This window comes from Rhodnius prolixus, unplaced genomic scaffold (genome assembly GCF_049639745.1).
Source record: "Rhodnius prolixus isolate KJV_2025 unplaced genomic scaffold, Rpr scaffold_1, whole genome shotgun sequence".
In the NCBI taxonomy this organism is placed as follows: Eukaryota; Metazoa; Arthropoda; class Insecta; order Hemiptera; family Reduviidae; genus Rhodnius; species Rhodnius prolixus.
The window spans coordinates 16,982,892-17,005,911 of record NW_027411581.1 but is presented as its reverse complement, the minus strand read 5'-3'; the positions used below and the strand labels follow the sequence as shown (position 1 = coordinate 17,005,911).

The 23,020-nt window shown below is 32.7% G+C and overlaps 1 protein-coding gene across 5 annotated transcripts in view; it reads right to left on the bottom strand.

The window, feature by feature from the left end:
• Window positions 1-1,581: 1,581 nt before the first annotated feature.
• LOC141455877 (single-minded homolog 1-like) overlaps window positions 1,582-23,020 on the bottom strand; it is a 70,238-nt gene continuing 48,799 nt past the window's right edge. For 4 of the 5 annotated variants that reach the window (XM_074131363.1, XM_074131372.1, XM_074131339.1 and 1 more), the window contains 9 exons: window positions 21,499-21,673; window positions 16,450-16,529; window positions 15,800-15,889; window positions 13,530-13,641; window positions 11,544-11,629; window positions 8,954-9,153; window positions 6,260-6,366; window positions 5,912-6,059; window positions 1,582-3,036 (listed from right to left, as the gene is read on the bottom strand). In XM_074131363.1, the coding sequence (XP_073987464.1) occupies window positions 2,511-3,036; window positions 5,912-6,059; window positions 6,260-6,366; window positions 8,954-9,153; window positions 11,544-11,629; window positions 13,530-13,641; window positions 15,800-15,889; window positions 16,450-16,529; window positions 21,499-21,673 (1,524 nt within the window). In that variant the 3' untranslated portion in view covers window positions 1,582-2,510. The remainder of the gene's footprint in view (window positions 3,037-5,911; window positions 6,060-6,259; window positions 6,367-8,953; window positions 9,154-11,543; window positions 11,630-13,529; window positions 13,642-15,799; window positions 15,890-16,449; window positions 16,530-21,498; window positions 21,674-23,020) is intronic. The other variant, XM_074131344.1, reaches the window with a different exon arrangement.

Genomic DNA, 23,020 nt, shown 5'->3' with positions numbered 1-23,020 from the left:
AACAAGCATGGCATTTTTTAAAGTATCGTGGAACCGCTGAATACTTACACTAGTTTTCATGGAACCATCATTTAAAAATGACGCTTATAAGAATGGAATTTAACATGAATAACTAATTCCGGTTAGGTTTTGAGCTAAATTTTCGAAGTATTTTTTACTTTTTGAATCTTAGCAGTAAACCGGTGATTTTTTTTTTAACGATTTCAGCCTGAAGTTTTTTGAGAGGAAAACGAAAGAATAGTAAATTATTCTGAATTAATACAAAATAATAATAAAAACAAAAGGTACACTTAAAAACCTAACTTTTATGTCTTAAAGATATACAAAAAAAAAAAAAATTATTTACATACCTAAGATTAAAATATTTTTACACATAGTTTTTCTTATTACTATTTTCTCATAATGTACACTATGTTCTTGCATACAATATATACATCAATACTTATTAGTAGTGTTTATCTTTGGTAATGATTTATTGTCTGATGGTAAAAGTTTCAGTTGGAATGTTTGTTTTTTTTTTTGTTTTGTTTTTTTATAAAATAAATATTAGCGATTAAGATTTATTAGCTGTCTAAATATTCATCGTTGAGATTTGCTTAACCCAACCAAAGAGTCAAAGCAATTAATCTTTATGAAGGAGAGTACATTGTTGGATTTCAAAATAATTTTGATGGTGACAAATGAAGATCAATCTACAAAATTGGCAAAACTTTTTAGAGGATTAATTGAAGAAAGATGTCGAAAAATTTTAAACTGGAACTCTCACTTTAGCTGCTACATGCAGGGCAATATTATTTAATACTTGGTGTTAATAGGAAATTGAATTTTGTGTAAACTATATATTAACATGTGGCTCAATATTGGATCTTAAAATAGTTATCCGATTCAATATTTATAATGTAAAGTTGGTAATTCCAGGAGAATTATTACTTTTTTCTACTCTACCCAATCAGAGAAAAGGAACTGTAATTGGGCCAATTTTTAATTTTGAGTTTTCATCGGATATATTTTTGGGCCTGTTGAGTCTAAAAAAAAGGATTCTTTTACTAATTAGTCTGTCTCTCTCTCACTGTATATGTGTGTATCCATCGTAAAACAAAAACGACTAACCACAAAAAGTTCAAATTTGATATTCGGTTAGGTGCTCAAAGAGGAGGCCACAATAATGTTGGTGCTCGAAATCGACTCCTACAACTTTCTTTAAATTAGGTTTACTAGTTGCATTTATCTACCTCTGTAACTTTTATTTGTGACATTTTCTTTGAGAAAGGAGACGGTAGATTTCCAGCAAAGTCATTTTTGGGTAAAATACGGTACTATATTTTTTTTACAATAAGGAGAATTAAATAGGTTAGCCATCAACGAAAAGAACATTTTACTTAAGTGGTTGTCCATTTTTTTTAAAGATTTCCTCAAAAATGGCTCCTACAATGGTTTATAGCTTGCTATTTACCATATGTTTGGTTAACATTTCTCTAAAAAAATTCGTTTTACGGTAGTTCCTGAAGAAAGGCTGGGGTAGATTTCTCAGTAAGTTTACATTTCAGAGCAAGTAAAGTTTTACAAACCCTGTAATATTGGTAATAATTAAATTAGCCAAATGTTTAAAATTTTGAAAAAAAAAAATTGTAAGTTAGAATCTTGAGCACAATAGTAAGAAAAATCTGGTTCACACCAGATTTTCTTTTTAAATAAAGCCAGCAATTCCAATGATCTTTCAGCCTATCCACACGTTGGCCTTGTAGCCCAGTAGAAAGTTGATATGTAAAATTCTTTTACTTTTTGTGCAATTTAGCGCCAAGCCAAGTCTCTTCAGCAGACTCTCAAGCCCATGTACTAAACAAAACATAAGGGATTAGTGGCCTAAAACAGTTAATGCAATACACTGATTTTAATTATTAATACGAATACCTACGTCAACCTATTTCAATCTAATACGTCACTTTGGTATCTATATTTTTGCTGTGGGATATCAAAGATCTTTAATAATTTGAAATTCGAGGGAGAATACTGACCGATCTGGATTATTTATAAAAGAGAACAGAAAATAATTTTCTGAAGCCCAAATAATAAGAATGGGCTCATGCAAATTGAAAGGGAAGTTTGGTAACAATTCTTCCAATCCGAGAAATTAATTAAACAAATTATTTGCCTGAAAAACCCCTTATTAATTCTATGCTATCATTAGACTATTTTCAAGTTTTAAAGAAGTTTTTTTTTTTTTTAGCAAATGCAAAATTTTTAGTTAAATTGAAATTTCTCAATCTGTATTACATTTCTAATGTTACTTCTATGCTTTCTGGTGCACCTGCTACTTCTTAATCTGTTAGCCAATATAACTGCAGCTCTAAGTTGTATTGAATGAAATTCAATTTTTGCCAATAAACTTTTTTTTAAAGGAAGAGGTAAGTTAAAGTAATTATTGAAAATTTTATTTGCTTTGAGCAATCTTTGTAGGATTTAGCGCAAAATCGTAGTCGACGTGAGAGTTAAATTCTCATCTCTAAATGCTAATGTACGTACTCATTTACATAGTGCTGAGAATCAACAATAACTGAGGTGTAACTCGGTTGAGGCGGTTGATGATGGTGATGAGCAGTAAAAGCGCATGCTGGTGCTGCAGGTTCCTCGGCACTGGAACAGGACGAACTGGAGGCTGAGTATGGCCTGCCACTTGTTCCTATGCATGTAGGTTCTCCAAGGCAATGTTCAGCATAAGCAGTTGCATAATACAAGTCTTGTCCATTTGGCATATGCTGGTAACTTGAATAATCATTATATTCCAAAGTACCAGTATTTGCGGGACTAGCATAGTACAAAGCTTGATCTGTCTGATGTTGCCCTTGATGGTGGTAATGTTCCTCTGATTGCAAAGTTACAGTAGTCGGTGTTGTAACTACATTTTGGTTGTTGACTATAGCATTTGAATATTTAGGAGTACAATTGCGGTTTGATTGACTAACCGATTCTTGAGGTGCCGTCAGACGTTCCTCACTTACGCAAGTGCTAAGCACCAATTCTTTCTCTTCCATTTCACTGAAAACAAATTATTCTTGTTTTAATGTTTAGGTTTAAATTATATTTTATCGTAATTTGAAGAGAAGAGAATCGTGCCTATAGTGAACTCTTTTATTTCATTACTTTAGGAAATTATATTCTAGTTAGCAATGTTTCAATACAAATAATTTACAAGTCAGATATAAATATTTGAAGAAAAGACAATGGAATTTGGTACAAGTTTAAACTTTCCAGTATTTACGATGAATTGAAATTTTTACAAGACGTCCTGAAATAGTATACCTCTTACTGGGTAATTGGGTTAAATAGAAGAGTGTCATTAACTAGAAATTTGAAAGGTATCCGTGTAAAATATTATTGGATGAATTATAAGATGCTAGTTTCCACTTTCTTTGTATATGTATATAATTATTATTTTATTCGCTAGCGTTTTTACTAACCCTTGTAAGGTTGACCATCTTGTTCCACTTATTAAAGTCATCTGAGGCGAAGTGACTTAGCAGCTTTTACATCTTTTTCTTTTTGAAAAAAAAATAGATACCTTCTATTTCATTAAATGTTGAAACCATTGCTTTGAAGAAAGCAGCGTCGAAGTGACAGAAATGGTAATCAATGTGAAATTAGTGCCATAGATTCAAATGACTACAAACATTATTTTCTTGATTTTGTAATACCATAAATAAGTATAGCTCCGGTTTTCTTGAAATTGTTGCAAAGAGTGTGTTGAAGAAGCTTGCCATTACACTGAACAAACGGCATTCAATATCATTTGGATCTAACTTATAGTGTAGGCATTCCTTGTTTTTAGACAAACTGGAGATTTTACAAGTGAAAGAAGATTTTAGGCAAATTAAAGTATATTATTTCTGAGACAAAATAATCTGTTTGCTTACACACAAAACTCGCAATAGATGTTTTTACAGTTGGAGCAATTTTGTGAAGAAGGATAGATTGATGAGTTTAAGAGGTTCTTTCATCCCCAGAAAGGGACCCTCGGACTTCAAGGAATCACCTTCAAGAAATAGAAAAGCTGGTGGTGACGTAATTAATTGAAATTTGGTAATGAGGAATATTCTTCAAGGTACTCAGCGTGCTTATCTGCTTAAGTGATCTAGTGACTTTACAAGTACGAACCATTTGCACTTAAAGAGTCCGCAACGTGTTGAATCTTCGGTATTGGAAATGCTTCCAATTTAGTACTTTACGAGAAAATCAGGAACCAAAAAGGAGTCAATAGGTCTCTGATGAGGCGAATAGACAATTTTCTGATAACGAGGATTATTACACACAAGGATGGAGGATACGCAAAGAGGGCAATAAAGGGAGGATAAAGATTTATCAAGTAAGAAGTTTCTGAAATAAGCTCTGGTGAATCATCGATGGAAACTGCTTTTTGCCAGATTAACCATCGAGGATTTTCGATTGTTGAACAGGCATTGAGGTTTGTCAATTGATTTTGTACTCTCCAAAATAGTTGTGATGGGCAAGAAATGGTGTTTTCAGAAGTTATAAAGGTCGGTTAGAAGCTTTGGAGAAGGAACCTCCACAAAGTAATGAAGGACCGTAACTGCCCAACGTATTGCGTTTAGTTTGATGGACTAGGAATGCAATCTAATCTGTTTGGTGTAAGAGCTTGATGACAAGGTTTGAACCAAAATAGTTACTTGACACTTGAAAAATGGCTAATATCATTGGAACAATTGAATGCTGCATCCTGCTTGAATACACGTATTGTAGTGAAAGTATTTTTAAAAAGTCAGGCTATGTTCGAAATTTTGACTAAACCTATAGGAACTCCAAAGTAGCGGAAGAATTCGGAGAAGACTACATGGCCTTGCTTAGAGAAGTACTACGAAGTGCTTCTGGATAGTTGAATATAGTGGGATAGTAAGCAAAACATATAAGCTGGGTTGGATTAGATCACCAGCAGCGGTTGCCGTCAAGAAGCAATTTTGAGTCTGGAGGAATGAATATTGGAGAAAACGCAGAAGAGTGTTTCTATGTTAAATGATTATTTACTTATTGTATTTGTGGTTTTGTTTGCATATTAAAAGTTTATAAAAAGAGTGAGGCAGTGGTTATGAAGTTTCTTCTTTCCCACGAAAGGACGTATCAAAGTTTTTGTAGGTTTTCGATCAAGCCTGGGAAACACGTAGTACGGTCAATCCTGAGTTCACTGTGTGGTGAGGGAGTTGGGCAAGCGGAGTATTTCTGCTTAGGTCTGTGTGCCTATGTTATTTATTTGTGGCATACTTTCAGGAATAAGCATGAAATGGGACCCCAATATCTTAGGATATAGTAGGCACAAAAAGATTTCTTTTGGAGAGGGCTCTTGAGAGCTTTTTAAAATTTCCGACTTGTGTATTGGACAAATTGTTGGAGATACAGTTTTTTGAAGATTCTGGCTATAGATGAATATTCGAAACCAGTTGATGGTGTATATTGGTTACGTTTTAGGCTAGGATTTTATAAGATTTCGTTCACGAGGTAAATTATGATCATACAGTAACAACTTAGTCGAGGCACTGTAGAAAGACAAATAATAGTGATCGGAATATCAAATGTTTAGTTACATTACTTGAGTTTTCCATTTTGCAATTTCAACTTTAATCGGAGAAATCAAAATAATGCTTATGAAACAGGTAATTTATCTGTTTGACATTTTATGTTCAATGTTTTATGTTGTCTACAATCAAAATAAATGTAAGGAATGAAAATCAAGCCTAATTTAGTTGCACTCTTTTTGAATTATACCACTCATGAAATTTTCAAGAGATAGAGGCAACTTTATTGGAAAATAACTTTTTCTCCAAATAAATTAAGGTGTGGAATGCCTTTCGTCCGTTATGATCAATGTGCTTACAAATTATTAGAAATAATAAATTATAGATACCTTAGTACATGGTTCACACTAACAATACAATGTGGCCGGCTAGATCTAGAATTATGCACTATTGTGGCGTAGCTCTGCATCCATACCCAACCGCCATCTTTTGTTAGAAACCTGTAGTAATTTGTGGTCACCTGACCCTTATAGAGCACTGGAAACAGTGAATTTAAACAAATCAATTAGTATAGAAAATGTTCAAATCATTTTTAGAATTAAATTAAGGTCTTTCCTGATAAGAGTTATCTCAAAGATTTCTATTGTGAAGGAACATCAAGACCATCTAAAAGAGTGCTAAAAAAATATATTTGTTTATTTTAAAACTATATTTAAATATTCTTGAGTATTACTTACATGTATTGTGAGAGTATCGCATGTGCATCATATCTGAAGTATGAATGTAATGATAAAGTGTCTTTTCTATCAGATCTTGGGGTTCGTATCCTGTCAACTGTGCTACTCTAGAACAACATTGTTAAACAGAGATTTGCTTTACTAGTAATCTGTGCCTATCTACATGAATATATTTGTTGGCTGGCTAAATGTATCGCCTTGCACACTCTTCAATAACCCACGTCCCGCACAATAGAAATTTTATCAAATACAAAAAATGGAGGAAAATTGTTGAACTTTTTTAAACATGATGGCACTGGAGCTCATCACTTGTATTTTGAAGAAGTTTTATGTTACAAGACTGTAAGAAATTGAGAACGTATTTCTAGTCTTAGATTTGTTTTCTCTCTACGAGATCATTAACTCACTGCCCTAAGACTAGCTATGCCGACTGCAACAAGAGAACACTTAGGCTAGATGTGATCATCTTGAAGTCATTTACTGAATTAAAAATCTTATTACATGAACTCAGTCCTCTGAACAGATCTATTTTGCCAGAGATTTTAAGAACCCAGTAGTAACCCTACCTAGAGGAAACAGCAACATGGTGAAGATATTCTGCTGAAACCTTCAACATTTGCAAGTAGGCTCGAGGGTTTACAGAGGCAGTAGAAGTGAGCAACTACTAAACGTGCAGGCGAACACTAGCTCCACCAATCACTTACTCATTGAATACTTTATTTTTAGGACGTAGTGGGTTTGGTTTTTAGCCACTTCCTATAAACAAATCTTATATGATATGTAATCAATAATGGGTAAAAAAAAATATCTTACGAACAGAGTATATGAATTATTTTAGTTTTATAAAGTATTATTTAATTAGGATTTAGTAAATCCAAGAACACTATTCTCAGATAATTCGTATAACCCGGTGGCAGCTCAATTCTGCATCGTGTTATTGCTGGTGAGGTTCGAATCAAAGAGTATCATGTAGTTTGGTACAATACAGGAGCTACTTTTTCTAACAATTTTGTTTAGTCACTGAGCTGCCGTTCCAGATAGTGTTCTTTTGTTTTGTGAAGGAATGATTCTGGTTTGCAAGTTCTCTGCGTTATTACTGAGGCACTTCCTTGGTATTTGTTATAATTTTTTTTTTTCTCTATGGGAAACAGCAATTAAAGAAAACAATTTAGTAATGAAATTTCCTTTTTACTTTCTTGGTCCTCGTCATCTTTTAAACATAATAGAACAGTAGGATTAGAGAATGAATCTAATAAATAACTATCAATATAGTATTCAGTATGATTCACATGTTTAGCAATGTATTACGTGAAGTGTATGCATCCAGAGCAGTTCATACAGCGTAAACAGAAATCTAATCCCCCATTTTCTGTGTCTGGGCACACTTGTTTATTTTCTCACAATATCCCTTCCATTCTCTCTGTATGTGCAATCACACACAAATGTTGTTTAAGTTTTTGGAGCATTTCAAGTATGACAGAACTATTAGTAGGGGGGGGCACTTCAATTTAATATGTACGGTGCATATTTTTCTTTGCCCATCTCAGATCTTAGAGCTATTATGTCAGGCACCAGAAATTGGAAAGTTTATTCTATTTGACAACAAGATGTCTGAGCTTACTGAGGCTTCCCACACCTTTTTCGAACTGCATGAAACATTTATTAGATAGTTTTTTTTCCCCTGCTTTCTCTAATCACTTTGAAAATCTCTTCTCATTCAGCAAAAAATTTTTCTTCGTTCAGTGTATAGTAATTCAAGTATAATTCTTTATTCTAATCACTTATATTTTGGGCGATGCGGCAGCCTACCAAACTGATTTTGATATGTCGATACTTATGTACATTTTCCATGAAGCCCGCTCGCTAGTGTGCATTTTCTTTTATTCTTCCTTCATTGACAAATACGTCTTATAAGCACCACGGTAAGTACTACTATGCTTTATTCAAGGAATACTGCTTTAGCATTTGTTCATATGTATTACTTACGCCTGAAGATAAAGGAGTAAACTGGTAAGATGATACCAACTAAGGGTCTCTTCCCGTCTTCAGTAACGGGGATACTAGATAAGTTTTCCAAATCTCTATTATTGATCTTCTCTTCTAGACGTCATTAAAATTTTGCAGTAATATAATCTGAGCTGAATGGTATAGCTTTCGTAGTGCAGAAAAGTGAATCTCATTTACAACAGTGCTCTGTTCCTTCCATCATGAAATTATTTTATTCCTAATTAATTAATTATTATTAAACAATTAATAGATGGTCTGTTCATTTATGGGAATATCCGTTTTGTTCACAAACTCATTTGCTTAGTCTGAAATAATTCTTTATGAAAATCTAGCCCTAGTTCGGATTATCAGTCCTCTCTTTTGTAAAGTAACTGTCCTTCAGGACGTATTTTATTCCAAATTGATGTTATGGACGATTCGATTTTAACTGCTGTAGATTTATGTTTATTGAAACCTGTTTCACTCAGGATCGCATTCAGCAGAATGAGTGGTCTGATCTTGCGCCGGTGAGATCAATATGCGAAATCGCCTGGCACAATGGATGTAAATCAAAGTTAAAGTAAAAAAAAAACAAAAGCTATGTCTCATATTAACCATTTGTTAATGTCTAACAAAACCTTAACTTTTTAAAAGAAATTTTGGCTCTAAAACAGGTCTAATTATGAGGTAAATCTAAAAATATCATACCTGGCATCTAGGAATATCAGCTTCAAGTCCAAAGACGCTCTGAACATGAACATATTACTATGAAGTTTAATTTCTGTGATCGCTGAAGGAGGTAATGAATGTCCAACAGCCACTAGGCCGACATTCTGGTAACAGCCATCGTAACCACCGCCCTCGTGTTGGTACTGTTTTACTTTCAAATAGCCGGAACAGTGAATTACCTGTTAATAAAGTGCAACCTTCTTTTAGTTTTCAATATCTCTAACTACATCTTCATCTTTTATAAAGCATTTTGGTAATTAGCAAGAATATTACTTAGTTTTTAAACACGATCCTCCATTACAATTTTATATCTATTTGTTTGTTTCTTCTACTTTTTTTAATTATCATCAAGCTCTTTAACAACTGGGGTCATCGGTTTCTGGAACCATTCCAGTGTATTATCGGCCTCCGGACAGCGTCCTCCCAATACAAAGGACTCTCTGGCCATCACAGTATAGTGAGCTAAGAAAGGCTTTTATGAAGAGAAAATCTAAGGTACCTGGACCTTAGCGTTTTGAGCCAGTGCTCTACGATTAAAGATGCTACTTGTGATTACTTTTAATTTCAGAAAGAAAGTTTCGGAATTGTTCGTAAAAGGTGATGAATTGGTTAAGAAAAAAGGTTAGATTTTATGCAATACAAATTAGTTTTTATTGAAAAGCTGAAATAGTTATTCTAATTTCAGAATCGTTGAGAATGTACGTAAGTTCAAATTGAATCAATACATTGCACACATATAGAAAAGTTAAGTTATATATTTTGGTAGTATTTCGTAGTAAATAATGCAATTCGCCAGTGGAAATGAAAAATTTATCAAGTCAACTATTACAAATGAACTAATTTTTACGTTTGTGAAATCAACTGAAATAGTTAGACGATTTGTGGTCTAGTTATGTTATCTAAAACATCAACTATTTATCATAAGCTTTCATTCATTGCAAAAAAAGAACAAGAAAACTGAAGTGCTTTCACGCTAGATAAGTTTTGTTATGGACTATGTTTACATTTCTATTTCTATTCTTCTATTAATGTGTTAAATCAAAAAAATTAAATAAAGCTCTTAGCTATCCGCCTCTATCCGCACCATCCGATTGGTAGTTGAAGTTAATAAGTTCGGCTGGAAAAAACTTTCATTATTGTACTTGGTTTACTATAAACTATACGAGAACAGCAATAGCATACATTTACATAGACTGTGTTCGACGATTACACTTTTCTTCCTTTCTCATTAAAAAGTCAAATGTCGGAATCTCGAACAAATGTAGGATGATCCTTATGAAAAAGAAAGAATTTTCTGAAAAATAGATGATGGAAGCCTCCGGTTTTAGGAATTAAACCTAAGCGACTGGCTTTGCCCCGATGTCATTAGGCTCAGCATCTACCTTGTTAATAATGTTATCAAGTCTAATCTTTCAGTAGGAAACTTAACAGTTGCACTTAGAGAGGATGTCATCACTATATCCTTAAAAATAAAACTTGAAGTCCTCAATCTAATCATTATAATGACAGCAACTAATCGTTTGTTGAACATTTCTAGTGGAAACGATTGTTTGCTAAATTCGCTTGACATTTTTGATCTCAAGCTTATGAAAATGGAGCTATCTATGGAGGTTATTCAAGATTAAACAAAAACTATTGAAGTCCTTCTTCTGTAAAAACAATAAACTTCTGAAACATGTCTGTGGAAAGAAGTACTTCTCGGATGTTTAAGCGTTTTTTGTTTTGAACAGAGAAGAAGAGATTTGATTGGCCATTTAAATATCCCTTTGGCCATTCTTAAAGTTCCTGATTTTAATAAATGAAAAGAAATCAACTAATATAAATATAATTTGATCAATTCATTTTGGAACGACCTGTGTCTCACCTATTCCCCTCTAATTCTAACAGAAATACTTTTTTAGGCAGAATGATGGTGTCAGAGCGGAAGTGTTGAGTAGACTAGGCCTACAGCTTACAATGCGCGTGTAGGAGGGGACCAGCCACATCATTATGCAAGATCACGTGACTTAGGAGCAGGTGAGATACTAATGGATTCTCCCTCACGTACACATCCATCTCAATAACAGCTACTTTTACTCTTACATAAATATATATCTCGCCCGTTCTTTATGCCCTTCTAATTGTGTCGTTTCTATCAATACGAAAAATATGTGTGTATTTCTTATTGTTTGTGATAGATGTCGAATTACTCTAAAAGATAGACAAAATTTGAAAGATATTTGTAAATATTTTGCCAGCTACAAGGAGAATGATCGTACTTCCTACATTTTCATGCAATTCTTATTTAATATTTATCTATGACACATTTTTGCGGACGCCAATGACCTCTTATATTAACGCGCCTTAAATTAAAGAAAGAAAAAATCGGGATTTAGTTTGAAGTTAGAATCATAATTTAGATTTCCATCTGCGGAAATTAGATTTTGTTAAGTGTATTTTAATCATTCATAATATAGTATGATAAAGTGAACTACGATACATTTTTATAATTTTTATTAATTAAGATATTTGATGTTAGTACAGAAAATAATACCTGCTTATTTATCCATAAAATCAATAAAATACTTACTTTAAAACCACCAGTTGTAAGACCTGCATTTCTCTTAGCTAATACACATTTCATTCTAATCACAAAAGATCTTTCTAATTCTGCTTCTGAAAAGTAAAAATAAATATATTATAAAATATCATTAATAGATAAAGATCCCTAAATTAATTAGTTACAAACGCATTTTGCATTATAAGCAACAATGATAACAATAAATAACAGAATAACAGAGTGGAGAAGTTACCCAGTGGTAACACTCCAAAAACAATTTACTTTCTACTGACTCTCTTCATCAGAGAGGAGATCGCGAGGCCACTGTCTTTTAAGACGTCTGGAAGTGTTGTCTGGAAATGTTCTTGATAGATGTTGTACTAGTGGATTGTGATGTGTTTGAATGTTAAGATGGAAAAGAAAGGGTTAAAGTGAACTTATTTGCTCAGAAATTGCGAACGCGGATATCATTTAAATGTAAGACAAAAAGCAAAAATTATCAGGAAGAAGATAAAAATATAAAAGAAGAAATAACTGAAACAGTGCTTACTATATCTGAATTAGTGTTGTTAGAACAATAAAATATGCACTCTGATTTATTTATTTATTCATTATTCAAATTATATTCAATTATATGAAGAGTCTTGAAAGTGAAGTGGCATGTCACTCGAAGTACCCTCAGGTGTATCTTACAGTTATATCATAAACTTCACATTGTAAATTTACTACCGGAGTGATTTTACTTTATTCTGATTTAATTTAAATTTTTATGCACTTGTTTTAATAAAATTTTACTTTTAATTAAATATGATTTTACTTAAACCTTATTTTGAAAATATGACGCTAATGTATTAACGTAATTTGCAATTGCCTGATGTTCGCTAGGAAAATATAATGAACTCCATAAAAGCCAGAATTTAGGGTGAAAAAAACATTGTAAGAAAAGGTCTAGAATATAGAAAGCTTTGTGGCTAGTGCATTGGATTCCCAGCTGCGTTATCTTAGAGTTTCTTACTGCTCACTGTTGATGGGTAGAGTTCTATGAACCGAAAGAACATTGTTCGATATCGGCACTGTACTAAAAAAGTTTTTAGTGAAAAAGTGTTAGGCACCTCGTATGCTGATGCACCTTACATTAAAAAAAATTGGACCTGCTATGAACTTTAACTGGTGCTCTGCTGAGCAGTTCGGATCAGTATTGTTCAACCTGAACATTTATCCTGTTACGATGATTCTCCATCGTCTCCGAGCAGCCGCCAAAAGTGCTTACTTTGTAGTGAAGTTATAATGTAATCAGTAAAGTTTACAACGATTTATTTATTACTACTAGTTCATACTTCGTTTGAAGCCCTTATGCTTCAATAAGCTATTTGGTTATCTAGGCAAGAAAGAACTTAATTTGTTGTAGGAGAAGTTATATTTTTCAATTCTTCTTTCAAAGTACTTTTTAAACTCATCTTGAAATTATTATTATTTTTAAATCCTGAGATCTAATTACCTCCCTGATGGAGCCCAAATCCGGACTAGGGCGGGTTTCCAAATGTAGGATCTACAAATTTTAGTTTCACGCGAATATTTCTTGCTGCATAAAAACGATGACTAAGATCACCAATTTTCAAGTTTGAAAAACAAAAATTGAAAGAGATGCCAAAATTAGTGCTCTAAAGTTTTATTCTTAGGTGAAAGTTTTTTACCGATTGAAAAACATTCTTAAAAAGAATAAATGGCTTAGAAAGATGCTTAATATAACCTTTGATATTCAGAATTTCATGAAGTGGCTTATGTCTTGCTGGAAATGTGATTAATAGGACTAATCGTATAGCACAAAATTTTCGGCGAACAATCTATATTGTGATATAATTTGCAAAATGTTTCCTTCAATAAACCAGAAAGTGCTTTGTTAAATTAAACACTGCAATTGTATGGCAGCAGCACTTCGTGGAAACAGAACAGAACACATTTTATAAAACAAAATTTTAATTAATCAAATATTGGCACAGAGGAATGTGCTCTTACCTAATATATGAGTGTGCAGCGGCAGAGGGTGGTGGAATTGTAATACTGAAGACATTTCTTCGTGGTCATTGGGATGTAAGTATTCAAATATACTGTTGCCAGTTAGTTCTACCTGTAAGCAATACATTTTAACTGTTTTCAAATACATTAACGTTCTATTATTAAATGTTTTCCATTTTCGGTTAATAAATTGCAAACTATTTATAGAAAAAATTAAAAAATCAAATATCCGCTATACGAGTAAAACAGCTATATCAGGTTTACAAGGGGTGATTCACAATCTGCATTGCAGATCTCTTCAACAAAATGTAAGGTGAAGTTCAAGACCCTGCATGTGTAAAGGATAGCTGTAATTTCTCTACAGATAATATCGAATATTAACGCAACATTCGTTGTGAAGTTGTTGCCAATTCTTTTAGGCAAAAATTCAGAAAAATAGATGAACCTTCCCACTTTGTTTCTTTATTCAGCAATTATATCTCTTTATACTTTTTCCCTGTCTAAATCTGCTATAAAATCAATGTCCAGAATTTATTAAGGAACGGGCAAGCAGAATTTCAATCTTCAAGACGACTGTTGCAGAATTTAACGTATTTCAGACCTAAAAAATAACAGTTTTCAAAATTGCGTCTCTCCTGTTGAAAGTGTGATTTGGCATGGCAATAGAACTGCCTAAATGCATGAGCCCTTGCAAGTGCCTATTTGATTACATATTACGTTAATGCAAATAGGTAAATGTGTACAATTATTATTGAAATATAAATCATATTAAAATAATTATGGATGAGCTACTAACCATAATTACAATTATGTCTATTAAAGAGGCTAATTCTATAAAAAAAAGAGATTAACTTTTGTAAAAAGAAATTTGCAAAATATAATAAAAACTGACTGATCGGTAAAGTGAGATTGGGAAGTTTGAGCTCCTTTTGCGTCTAATAGTTAATCTTCACCTCACCACAAATTCTGAGATTTATTGTTGTCCTGTAGTTGGACTCTGATCAACTCCAAAAACTTTTATTCAAGTTAAATTTTCTCACTTACTCTCGATATTAATTCCTCAAGAAGTTCCACAATATGGGCAATCTTGTAGAAAGAAAAAGGAGGATCATTCCCAACTCATTAATACGTATAATATTGTTTACAGATTCCAGAACTTATATTAAAACTTAAGTTTTTGATTCTTTTTAAGGAAAGTGTGAATCATAAAATGAAGTACAAGGATGTTATCAAAGCTAGAGGCTCTGTTACTCTGCAATTAATTTAACAATACTTTCAAATTTTTGGTTAAAGGGCTGAATTGCTTCTGCAGAAAGACACTTATAGTATGTGAGAAGTTGTTAATGTAAGCTTAATCAACCCTTCATGGAATTAGAGAGCGTCCTAAATTGTATTGTAATATCTTGTGTTGACATTCTGCGTAACTTTAAATATTACAAGTTACCTATTAATCAACCAAAAGTCTAGGTCCTGTAGCAAAGCTTTTTTAGTAAGTTTCATGTTCACTTTAGTTTAGAAGGTTACATCCTTTTCGTTATTACCTCAAAGCTTATGTAATCTTTATCTTTTTCCTGAAGTAGACTTTCAACTCGTATAATTCGGGCGATATTTTCCGTACTAAAGCTATTTGTTATTCATGTCTTTACCATTTTCCAACTGTTCTTGATAAGTTTGACAAAAGCACTTTCTAAAGTAGATCACTGATAATTCTCGTAGATCACTGTTAGTCCCAGAACTTCCTCATTAAATCATTCGTTGTCCTTTGTTATTATTTATCGAAGACTTGCCCTGAAGCCTCTTCATTTATTCCATTTTGCTTCTAAATCGCTCTTCTTGTCAGTAAAAATCTCAGCATTTTGCAAATTGTATCTTTGATTTCATCTTCGCTCAAGTGATAGATGCACCATTCTTTGAAAGCGAAATAAATTTATCTAGCTTCAATACAATTCAAACTCTATCGTTCGCGTATAGCACTGACTAAAGCCGAATTCTATATCATTTGAATCACAAAAAGTTAAAACCAAACTTATGTTGGGGATTGAATTCTCTTAGCCATTAGCACAGTAATCTAGTGAAAATTAAGTGTATTGTTAGCCACTACAGACCGTTTTGCAACGTTATTGCCTTTCCGTTGGTATTTATCATTATTATTAAAGTTTTTTTTTTTGTTATTGTAAACGAATTGTCAACTAAAACCCTTAAATTAGTCTTTACCTTGTAAGGCATAATTAGTGTAACACATTTTTCCTATTTACAGTTCGTGAACTTACCTGAGATAATCCTAAATGAACAGATGCCGTCTCCGATATGTACATTATTTTGCCATCGGGAGCCACCACAAATATAAAACCATCTAAAGTCTAAATTAAACAGAGTAATTAAACATCTTAATTTTTATTCAATAAATATATTTCAAGTAATTATTAGTATTTAGAAAGTTTTAATTCAATAAGAAATTTCTCCTTAATAATAACTTGGTTGAAGTAATTTATTATTTGCCACTTGAAAAAAAAGGTAATGGTTTGTTCTTATTTTAATTTATGCCCCAAAAAAGTCTTTCCAAGTTGGAATATTTCAATTAAGTAGTTATTAATATTTTACATGCTGATTCCCTGCCTAAGATTTATTTTTGAAAGTGTTGACATGATGTACCACACAGGAAATTCAGATGCCCTTTTTTATTTTATTTTCTTAGGAAACAGGACATTTGCAAAATTGGCAAAAAAATATTAGAACAATATTTTTATTCTACTTTTGTGGATCGATTTGATTTGATAGATTTGCAAGTTTATAGGTCCAAAATTTTGTAAATTTTGCTTCTAAATCAAATCTATATTTGCATTTTGTATTTAAATCTTTTACATTACATTCTGCCCACAATTATGATTATTATTTTAGTACTTGAATAAAGGAAAATTACCTTTAAAAGGTGTGATCCCAGTTCTATGATGGAAGCTTCACTAGCCGGAGGCGGCGCTGCACCCCAAGCGTCTCCAAGGCCTGGCAACAATTCAAATATAATTTTAATGAAATGAACGCATTATATAGCAGGAAAATTAAATCATATTTTAATAGAATTAGTTATTAGAATGGTCTTCGGAAAGTGTTCTCTCGTTACCGGAAATAATGTCCTTACCGGTGATGTTTGAGAACCTTCTATGAATAGAAAATCTAAGGGCCTACAACTGCATTTTGAACCCATTATCTCCGCGATTTATTTAGAGTTATAAACAAATATAGAATTTAGGAATTTCTCTGCCCGGTTTAAAAACATAGAACCAATTTCTGTGATAGTTGTTTAAATAAAATTCTACTAGTAAACTTTGCCGTAAATGGATTCAAAGTTACAGCCATTTTAAACAACAGTATTTAATTGAAAATAAATAGAAATGAAGCTGTACCATTAAATAATTGATCTAGTTCAGTGAGAGAATGAAACTAATTATAGTTTTTCAAGCCTTGAACAGATTGTTTAGTTGAACAGTGTGAGATTTCAGGGCAGTGTTGTAAAGGCCAATGGGAATGTTAGCCATACAAGGGGCCGCCCTATGAAGTCGTTAGTCGGAGGGGTGTATCTCTGTATATAGACCCCTCCGAATTGGGAACAATAGTTCGTGTTATTCGGCTCGGTAGCCGGCCTGGATGCTAGCTCCCGTTAGTCGTTCTGCTGATCTCTCTCTGAGGTCTTTGTTCTCCTTTCTTCTAGACGTGCCTTATTCACCCCTGAGGTGGTCACGTGAACTTGTATTAATCCACGTGCCCATTACTCGACTTCTTTCTGGAGTCATCCCTATGTGATCACATAATCATTACTATTTTTGCTCTATACTAATCTTTTGTTCGACTAATTGAACGTCAGTCAACCAAATAGACGTGGTCGTGACGAACAAACAAAGGAACACCAAGTGAGATATTTTCGGTTAAGTATATTAATAAACAATTTATTCATCCCTTTCACTTGGTGAATTGAGATTTCTCAAAAAATTAAACATTTTTCAAACCATGATTGTGAGATGAGAATTATGGGAAATGGTATTTCAATAAATTGCTACAGTGGTAGATAACCGAATGTGTAGCCAAGATGTGATCTACCTCATCATGGCTTAAGTTCTTCGTAAGAGTGAGCGTAAGTACTATTTTACATTAGAATCTTACGGTTCCTCATAAAATACTATGACTGGTAATATGTTACTATGAGGAAAATGTTAGCAAGCATAGTAAAGGTTCATGTGTGATCCAGCTGCAATGTCTTGAAAGTTTTCTTACAAGATCAATCATGGTTCCCAAGTAAATCTACTTGGTTGTAGAAGCCAGGACATACAATAAAAATAATACAGAAAAGGATCTTTACGTTTTTTCAGTTAGTTTCAAGCTACAGCTAGTACACGGAGTTGTAAAAATTAAATCTAGCAGACAAAGGAACCAATCATGTTCAGTGATATCTGACCACTTACAGATTAAATCTTGTTTTGCCATGGAATCCATGGTCATGAAAAGCTCCCTTCATTTAAGTGAAATATGCGACTTCATAACCTGTTTAATATTTAAGAGAATTCTTATCTAACAAAAATATTTAAGAGAAATTCCAAATTTGAGGGAAGTCTGCTGAGCATGGTACTTAATACATTTTGAGCTTAACTATTTTTTCCCCAAAAATTTAATGTTTTAAAAAAAATTCAATGGGATTCAATGGCAGAAAGATAATTAATGTTATATTTCTTACTTGAACTTAAAAAAAAAAATAGCATAAAAATTATTGTTTAAAAGCTAACATCTTTTTTTACTTAAATGTTACCAACAATCTAAAATGAAAATTATTTATTAGAATCTTTAGGAATTATAAAGATTAAGTTACTTTTGGTTTCTGTATTAAAAGAACCTCCATTGAGAGAAAATTCTAGAGTAAGTACTATTTCTTCAGACTTCCCTGTCTTTGAAATGCTTGCGTTAAGATAATTCTTAATGCTGAGTTCAAGAACTTTTTACTAATTCACCAACTCAAATTTCATTTTCTATAACTGAAATCTATAATTCAGATAATAAAAGGAACAATATGTCAAACCTTTAAGTTATTCAGCATATAAATGTATTCATCAAAAAAGTGTGAGACAAAAATGGTAGTAGATTAATAGTGGGATGGACATGTTGTTGTGGAGGGAACGGAAGATGGCGGAGCTTTTCTTGAAGGCAAACCGACAACATCCTCTTAAGAATGGATAGAACAAAGACCTATGCAATCATCACTCCAAGAACTCGACATCTACGAATCAATACCTTTGCCCCATGAAACTGGGGCTCTCAAATGGGCAGTTCACGATCCCATTGTTCCATTTGGTGGCTATGTCCCTTACTTAAAGTTCTAGTATGCTTGCATGCCTGATGAGGCAAGCATGGCCAAACACATGACTACCATGCTAGACCTAGGTAACTAATTCTCCAGTCCCAACTTTCCGGAATAACCGCCGGGTCCTTCTCGACTTGACTTAACTGATCAATCAGCTCAAAAAGTAGTAAATTCAATGCTTTAGTAGCACCACGGAATGGATATCTAACTTATCTGTAATAGTGACAAGTAACGTAAATATATAAAACCGTCAGACGGTTGGCGGTTTTTCCTTTTTGGACGAAACTTTTCCAATTTGAAATATTTCACATTTTTTTCCGCGTAGTGTTTTTTTTTTTAAAAATTGCTGTGGTTGAAAAACACCAATTGTAGAATATTATTAAAAATTGTGTATAATAAGTTAAAAATACACAGAAGTTAGTATAAAATTAAGGATTCAAATTAGCGAGGAATCGGTCGAAATGAAAACAACAACTCGTCTTTTTGCTTTTTCCGGTAAATATTTTTAAAAATATTAAAATATTAATATCAAATATTAAAAGACTAAATTAAATAAAAGAGACTAGTTGAGTGTTAGCGTACTGGATTCCCCTGCGGAGGTCCCGTGTTAAAATCCAGTGATGTTAGTATTTTTCTTCCTAGGAATTTCTTACAGTTCGAATCAATTAAAAGATTAAATGAAAGCAGAAAATGGAAATAAAGAAGAATTGCATAAAAAGATTACAAAAATGTCAATCTTCCAACAAATAACTAAACAGAATTTCTAATATCAATTTTAGAGACATAAGGGGTGAACCATATTTTCATAGAAAATATAAATAAATGTATGAATATTTTTATGAACACTCCCAGAATTTTTTTTTTTTTTTTGAAAAAATAATCTAAATAAATATTTGTCAAAATCTTGTAAATAATTGTTATCTTCTTATATAATCTATAATTCTATGAGATGTAAATATAGATTTCTCTAACTGTCAAAATATATTTTTCATTATAAAGAGCTCTAGGATCTGATAACCAATTGAGGAAACATTGAGGTTTCCAGACTTATCTTCAATCTTTACTTATAAATAAGAATAAAAACTGTATTTGTGGATTTATGTTAAACCGTTATTCTAAAAATGAATTATCAATATTGTAGAGAATTTTTTACATTTTTTTTCCTTTCTTAATTTATAAGAGGCAGGAAATCCCAGAAAGTTTTAACTAAAACAAAACCTGTAATGCCTTTAAAATCTGGGATAAATTAATGTTTAGAAAACTTTTTGCAAAACTGTAATTTAAAATAACTACTCGTAATTCTTGAAGAGCTTAAGTTGAACCATTCATCTGTGCCTCGATTGTGGAGATCTTGTTACAGGTCGACATCTAGCACCGTCATTCATGGGAAACTAATCAAGCAAAGAACGTCTCCGACAAATGAGTTTAGAAAAGAGTTTTCACCTACAGCGGTGGAGAATAATCTCATAACTATATGAGTGAAAGTTATAGTTGTAAGTAGGATAAGAGTCATCAATAATCGCTGTTTATCATATATTTATAGTTTGGATGTTTGGATTATTCTCTGTTGATGGATGAACGTCCGAAACTGGTCAGGAATAAAATATGCGAGCAAAGATGGTCGTTCATGTCGAAGACTAAGATTTACTCGACTCCACAAGAGGTGCCAAGAATCAGTGGATCAACCACTTAGTAGAATAAATTATCTTTAGTGACGAACCAGTCAAGAGGATGTTCGGTAGAATGAAGATGATTGGAGGACAGCGCGAGTTTGATGGTAGCGGTGGCTTTGCACCAAGGTTTATGGCTATGACTTAGGCACGGGTTTAAGTCTTCAATTATCATTGTCCGAGACAAGTTCAACACACCTTGGTACAACTATTAGCGTCATTTTTGATACCATCGTTGAATGAACACGTTGGGCCATCGACCAAAAGACAATGGTCAATCTCATGTAGCAAGAGTTTGTTACACCTCGTTGCAATGTTCAACAGGTAGACATTTTGCTCTTAATTTTTATTTAAACAAAATAAAACTTGGTTCGGGTATGTTGCGACGACACTTAAGACGGCAATAAACATAAAAGAGCATCATCTTTAACTTGAGCAAAGCTAGAATATGAGAGGAGATCAATCGCCTCATTCAAAGTATTCATGTAGTCCTTGATAACGAATTGAAGCAGAAAATTTCTTTTAATTATTGTCATTTGCTATCTCAATATCTATGAGAAATATTCTATTTTGCTGAATTTACCCGTCTTTGCTCGCATATTTTATTCCTGACCAGTTTCGGACGTTCATCCATCAACAGAGATTGATTCAAACATCCAAACTATAAATATATGATAAACAGCGATTATTGAGAACTTCGGACCAAACCACATTTTCAACTTGTACTATTTTGTTTAATTCAAGAGATCAGTAAAATTGCAAGCACTTTACATGCTTTATGTACTTTACACAAGCACATAAACTTTTTCTGGTGGTGCAGTATGTGGGCAGTAAAATAGAGGACCCTTAAGTATTAATAACGTTATAGATAATAGAACCACATTTTGAGTTTAACACAGGCCTTCGTAGGCATTCAAAAAGTAAAAACGCATAATTAAATTAAAAAAATACTAACCATCTGGAAATAAATTTCTTAATTTGAGATAACTGGTTGTCAGTCTTATTATTGATGCTTTATCCAATTGAGAGGTGATAGCGGAAGGAAGTGGTAAAAGTTTGGCCAATTCTAAAAATTCTGTGTTCTCTTTCTCACGGCGGCTTCGCGCCGCGTTTTTACTCTTCTCCTTCATCTGAAACAAATCATATATTTTACAAAATATTAAATTTAAATCTTTTAAAATATTATTTTAATGTATTTAAACGACCTAACACCATATATCCATCCAGTTATCGCAACTGCCTTAAAATGATTTCCGCAAAAAGGTACCTTGCCTTTAGCAAGAACAGATTATATACTTAGCTTGAAATAAAGTATTATTTATTTTTTCAGGTATGCCCAACATCCAACTACCAAATTATGAAATCTGTAAGGAAGTCAATTAGCTAAAGAAGAGAATTGACCCAGTCGAGAAACTGCATTTCAGGTCGGGCCATTTTCTTCAAACTTACTGTTTTAATCCTTGTTAGTAAGTTTAAGTGATAAAACTGCAATTTACATTAAATTCGCATTTTAGAGGATGCTGAAAAACCCGCCTTTCCTAAATCTGGTGACAATCACCCGACAACGTGCTCATTCTATTTGTTTATTCCATCATTTTCACACAGTATTTGTGCATATTACATACAAAAAAAGTTGGCAGCTGATTGGTTGTATCCAGTTTCTATCCAATATTTGTTAGTGGAAACGAGTTTGAAGAGGCGCTATCCTTGCATTCTTATCTTTGAACTTGTACGCCATTCAATCAAACTAAATTCTCCAGAACTCTTCAAAAATATTTCTTACTTACATAATAAGTATTATTGCTGTATGTCTGAGAAGTTGTTATTGTGTTAAGATTAGAGAAAAGCGGTGGAACAGTTTACCAGTAAAATACGGAACTTGGAAAACTACGATATTTTATAAAATGCAATTTTCGACGACAAATGTTCCAAATAAATCTAAGAGCCGTATAAATGAATTTAGCTTCTACAAAGTAATCAAAGTTTAGAGAAAATCGAGAAAAACTAAAAAAAAATAATTTAGTAAAAACGTTCTGCCGCGAACACCATTCAAAACGAAGTATCAAGTTGGAGAATTCTGTGTTTTTTATGTTTCGAATTAGTCTGTTTAGCCACAAGTGTGATTGTACACCCCTGAATGTGCGTATGACCATTTTTTGTTTGCTTGTCTTAGGAGAATTATTTCTGGTGAAGACTTGATTTGGAATGTGGTGCTCTCTCAAACTAGGAAGATGGAAGAAATGAGAAAGTAACAAATTAAATACAATTTTTGTTGGAATATTTGTATATACTCGGGTTTGGTCGAAAACAATGTGGAAGATGAGAAAGACAAGACATTTAATGAACTTGTAACCAGTTTCTAATTGTGCTAATTGAACTTGTTCACTAAATAAGTAGCTACATAAAATAAATAACATTTTTATTGATTTTTTTTTCCCCGTGTAACTTGATACAGGTCTGTTTGGCGAAGAAGGATA